Source organism: Echinops telfairi, unplaced genomic scaffold, assembly GCF_000313985.2.
Source record: "Echinops telfairi isolate 266 unplaced genomic scaffold, ASM31398v2 ScPeMD7_3533;HRSCAF=4204_0, whole genome shotgun sequence".
Lineage (NCBI taxonomy): Eukaryota > Metazoa > Chordata > Mammalia > Afrosoricida > Tenrecidae > Echinops > Echinops telfairi.
In genome coordinates, this window is record NW_022107431.1 from 76,466,002 (window position 1) to 76,471,540 (window position 5,539).

The window sequence follows — 5,539 nt, forward strand, 5'->3', positions numbered from 1 at the left end:
ACCACCACCCGGGGCCGGGGGCCTGGCGGAGCGCGGCGGCCGCAGCGCACCTCCCGCCCTCCATGGGCGCGTCCAACGGCGGCTTGCTCTACTCGCAGCCCAGCTTCACGGTGAACGGCATGCTGGGCGCCGGCGGGCAGCCGGCAGGGCTGCACCACCACGGCCTGCGGGACGCGCACGACGAGCCACACCACGCCGACCATCACCCGCACCCGCACTCGCACCCTCACCAGCAGCCGCCGCCGCCGCCTCCCCCGCAGGGCCCGCCTGGCCACCCCGGCGCGCACCACGACCCGCACTCGGACGAGGACACGCCGACCTCGGACGACCTGGAGCAGTTCGCCAAGCAGTTCAAGCAACGCCGGATCAAACTGGGATTTACCCAAGCGGACGTGGGCCTGGCGCTGGGCACCCTGTACGGCAACGTGTTCTCGCAGACCACCATCTGCAGGTTTGAGGCCCTGCAGCTGAGCTTCAAGAACATGTGCAAACTGAAGCCTTTGTTGAACAAGTGGTTGGAGGAAGCGGACTCGTCCTCGGGCAGCCCCACCAGCATAGACAAGATCGCAGCGCAGGGGCGCAAGCGGAAAAAGCGGACCTCCATCGAGGTGAGCGTCAAGGGGGCTCTGGAGAGCCATTTCCTCAAATGCCCCAAGCCCTCGGCCCAGGAGATCACCTCCCTGGCGGACAGCTTACAGCTGGAGAAGGAGGTGGTGAGAGTTTGGTTTTGTAACAGGAGACAGAAAGAGAAAAGGATGACCCCTCCTGGAGGGACTCTGCCGGGCGCCGAGGATGTGTACGGGGGGAGTAGGGACACGCCACCACACCACGGGGTGCAGACGCCCGTCCAGTGAACTCCAGCGTGGGGGAGGGGCAGAGCGCGGGGCTCCCCTCCCCTCCCGCCCACGGCCCCTTCTTGGCCCCCCTGTTCCCTCTCTAACTTCTGATTGTTCTTTTATTTTTAATAATTATTTCCCCGCCCCTTAAAAAGAAAAAAACAAATAAGGAAAAAAAGGAGAGCAGCTAAGGCACCGGACTATCCTTTAAGCGGTAGCAGGTGTTATATGTGTTGACCTTTACAGGCGAGTACCCGGGCGGCGAAGGAGCAGTGTCTCAGAGTGACAAGAGAGCGTGAGTGAGTTAGTTAGATGGCAAGCCAAGAGGAATACCTGGCCAAACGAAACAAATGACCAAAAAGAAGGGGGGTGGGGGGATATCCACCAAACCTTAATAAACACAAAACGCAGCTTCCCGGTGCTCCAGTTGGCACACACTGCCGTGTTTATTCAATGCGGATCCCCATCAGGAAAGAGGGAAAATGCACAGGCTGATGTAGGCAAAATTTAACTACATAAATTTGCACTGCAAGAAAATTGAAGTTTACATGTACAAATTCACGGACTCCCCCCCCCCTCTCCCTACAGTTTAATTTTGAAATGACTTTGTTGTTGTTTGATTCCGTGGACAGAGTTGGGCCGCTCTTGGCTGCTGCCTGTGCCTCCTGTTCTTGTACTGCCCCTTGTTCTTACTGTTGACGAACTTTGGTTGCCTTCAGAATCCCCCCTCCTCTTTACACTGGTGTAACCATTTATTTGCTCCTTTTACCAAAGCAAAAAAATCAAAACACAAAAGAACAAAACGATTGGCTTCATGCAAAATAAATAATTTTCTGCTTTCAAGAAATGTGCTTGTCTACCGCTTTTTCTGAGGCAAGAGTCCAGTTTGGAATATGAAAATGAGTCAGGCATTGTTTGTTATCAGCCACAAAGTAAACTTCATTTTCAGGCAGTGTTTTGGGGGGAGGGCTTGAAGGGGGGGGACAAAATGGATAGTGAAAGGCTGTTTCATTTTATTAGGTGGGCCCATTGTGAACGAGCTCAGCAGAACTAGGGAGGTAAAATAGATTTCCAGAGTTGTCCAAGAGAAAGAAAGTGGCACTTTGAAAACAACTAGGAAAATATATATCTTCAGACACCCCTGTATAGTTCTCTGCATTCAGTTTTAAACTTAATTATGAAGAATTATTTGTGCTGACAGAAGCAGTTTAACTTTGTTCCTCTAATAGTTGTTTCTTTTCTTTTCCTCTTCGACAAAAAGAAGCACCCAAGGTGTGTGCATAAACTGTGTTTCTGGGCACACAAGTACTCAAATAAGACAGCATACACAGAATATCTCCTCCACTCCGTGGTACAACCATTTTTTCTTCACTAGTTCATTTGTTTTCCAAATAATATTTAGGGGTCCTCATCCCCTTCTCCCATAATTTATTACAGAAAATACCAGTTTGACTCAGACAGCTTTACCACTACCCCTTTTTTCACCAGGGGACTTAAATGAAGTGGGGAAAATTGTCATTTTTCCCAACATTCTCTTTTTCCCCTTAATAGTTTTAATACTTTTTAATACTTTATTTTTTGGGGGGGGGGTAACTTTTCTTGAAAGAATATGCTTAATTCCTAAAAGAAAAGATTCTTCTTGGGAGTCCGAGGAAAATAATTTAATAGCTATTGAAAATAAATACCATGAAACTGCGACCAGTTAAAAAATTTTTCCTTAATCAACACAAAAGGGCACTCAAAAGAAAAACATTTTATTAAACTTCAGAGTTTGGAGCTTTCTTTCTGGTTAGGTATTAGGTAAAAGTTTTATTTAAGAAAAATTACATTCTCTTTACCTCCCATACAATTATGGACCAATGTCTGATTAGCATTGCACTCAGTAGTTAAGGTTTTAGTAAATATGCTTTATATTGTCTTTTCAAACACCTGTGATTGTTTCCTTTATAAAGTTTTTGCAAGATAAATGGTGACTTATACTGGGCATATTTATTGGCCTTTATTTCTTCTCCCCCCCCCCCCAAAGAATGTCAAGCAAGGATATGGGCACAGAGCTGCTTGGGGTGATTCATGCTGTTTATTCCCTGAGATGTGGGAAGTAGCCCTTAGAAGAAACCCAGAGCAGGGCAAATAGCCAATGGTAAAGGGAGGAAATGAATTTTCAGATACTATGACCAAGTGGGTAAGGTCAGATGCTGGAGTTTGGGGACATGTCTGTAGCTCCTCTAACTCTCAAAGATTTACTAGGTGAAAGTTACCACTGAACCTTACCACAATGTATATATGTTTAATATCTGTCTTTTGAAATGCAGAAATAGTTTAAATGTTTCTTTGTCTATTTTTTTCTTTTCTTTCTCTTTTTTTTTAATGCTACCCAGGGAAATATTTTCATATCATTTTTAAGTGGCCTGCCTCAATGTATATTTATTTCTTTTAAAGCAAAAAGGTTCTGGAAACTGTTTTTTTCTGTAGCTTTACATAAGTAAGTGAGCAAAAGCTATTTGGGATGTAATTTTTTTGTTCAGTCTCTTTAAAAAGTACTTTGTTTTGGTATATTTGGTTGTGCTTGTGGGGAAAAATAAAAACGCAGAGATCCTTATATATTTATGTTAAAGTAATATTTTATTATCTACATAAAACAGAAATGCACAATACCTTCATAGTTTGTTCTAATTATTGAAATATCTTTATTTTATTTTTAAAGATAGTGCCAAATTTTAAAGGGGAGAAAAAAAAACCTAGATCTTATACTGAGTTGAGTTATGTGTAAAACACTTCCTTGATACTTCATGAAGTTTTGGAATAAATTTTATGCATATACTGCCAGGTTTCATGTTTATAAATGTCAGAGGCTTTTTTTTTTAATGGATACTACTTTCTTGACTCACTTTTCTTTGCAAAAACTGTCAGCCCCAAGCCATTCAGTTGCATGCCTGAAGCATTCATGGTCATTGGGTTTGAGCTTCAGTTTACTTGCCATTTCATGGTCCCACAAAGGGATGTTTGTCCCTTTTAAATACATGCAAATATTCCCTGCCTCCTCTTTCTAGGTTAGTTTAACTTTATCCAAATGTGTCTCCCTTTCCCCCTGCCCCAGAGCATCCATGGAATAAGGTGGACTTTAATCGTTACCTCCAAGCCCTCACAAAATATAGAAAGACATGGCTTAGCTCAAGGGATTCTTCTTCTTAACAATGAACAAATACCTTTCAACAAAAGAATGACCCTGGCAATGTACAATCAGTATGTGAATTTACCAAGTTCTCTTTATGATGAAGTCATGGTGTATATAATCACATCTGTTTCTCAAACAGACTCTAAAAGAAGGAGGAAAAATATTTTTTAAAAGAGCATATGGAAGTTCTTTGCCGTTAATAGCAGGTTGGCGTTAATAACAAGTCCATGCCGTTAATTGCAGGTTGTTCCAGGAAGTCTTAGATAGGTCATGACACTTACCAAAATCAAGTTTAAGGTTAGTGAGAAAGCCAAGAAGTGTTAGGTGAGTTTACGAGTTTGCTGGTGTATGTAAAGTCTTCCTTGGAACACTGGTTTAATAAGTATAAATGTCTATCTTGAGAGGTAGTTCCTAGGCTTATTACATCTGATGATCTTTTCTAACTCCTAGTCAATATTACAAGGGTCCCAAAACAGATTCAGCCAAATGATCTTATCAATAGTCTGGACGGGAAGTGACAGAAAGAAGAAGTGTTTTGTGACCGCAGACATGCTGAAGGGTAAAATGTTTAAGCTGGGTATAGATTTGAGTTCTGGGTCAATAGCTTCCTCCATTGTAGGCAGAAAACAAGCAGCATCTGCCCTCTGCAGGGCATTTTAGAGGACCCTGAGAAGGCGGGTTTTGTTCTGGGCCACAGGACCCACGATGGAAAATCATTCCTTGTGAACTGGACACAAACTGGTTTTGACCCATACTTGCCTTTCAGTTCATAGGACTACTCGGGCAGTTTTGACACCAGTTTGAGGGAATGCATTACACCCTATGGTATTACACTATCACTGCCACGGGGAGAGATGTGTGAGACAGTCTTGCCTGAGATATTGGGTAGCCACAATGCAAAGAACTCTTCTTCCCTTAAAGATGAAAGTGCAGAACATGGCCACCCAGCAAGAGCTCCTGTTTCCTCAAAATGTGTCACTTTTTAAGTTTGTAATGTGAGGTGGGAGGGGAATGATCATTTGGGAAAGAGTTCCGGGAAGGCTGGTCACAAATAATATCATAGCTGGCACTTTACTTTTAAAACACCAAATAACCTCCTTTATATTTCAGATGACATCGACAAACGCCCTCTCCTCTTCTCCTTCCCTTCCTGATCCTCCCAGAGGTGGCTGGACACTGGCTGACAAATTTTCTGGCAAAAGCCCCCATAGATCCAGGCACTCGTCTTTCTTTCTGTTGGTTTCTCCCAAAGTAACATAGGGGTGGGGGCGGGGAGAATTCAACAGCAACTTTGGGGAGAAGGTGAATAGCATTTGGGTACATGGGTACCCACGGTGGTGTATTCAGATGCCTTTCCTTGGCCTGACCACAGAAGCAGCTTGGGTAGTGTTAGGGAGATGGGTGAGAGAAATTATCTTTTTTTGTTTTAATCACTGGTGGTGTCTTGGTAATATTTTCTGTTGACTTTTTAATCAATTCATAGAACTCTGTATCTATAATGATGCTGTTGGATTCTTACATAATTCTG

General features: G+C 43.7%; 1 protein-coding gene across 1 annotated transcript in view; it reads left to right on the forward strand.

Moving 5' to 3' along the window:
• POU3F2 (POU class 3 homeobox 2) overlaps positions 1–1,797 on the forward strand; it is a 2,546-nt gene extending 749 nt beyond the window's left edge. The window contains exon 2 of the mRNA XM_013006792.2: positions 4–1,797. Within this exon, the coding sequence (XP_012862246.1) occupies positions 4–854 (851 nt within the window). The 3' untranslated portion in view covers positions 855–1,797. The remainder of the gene's footprint in view (positions 1–3) is intronic.
• The last annotated feature ends 3,742 nt before the right edge of the window (positions 1,798–5,539 follow it).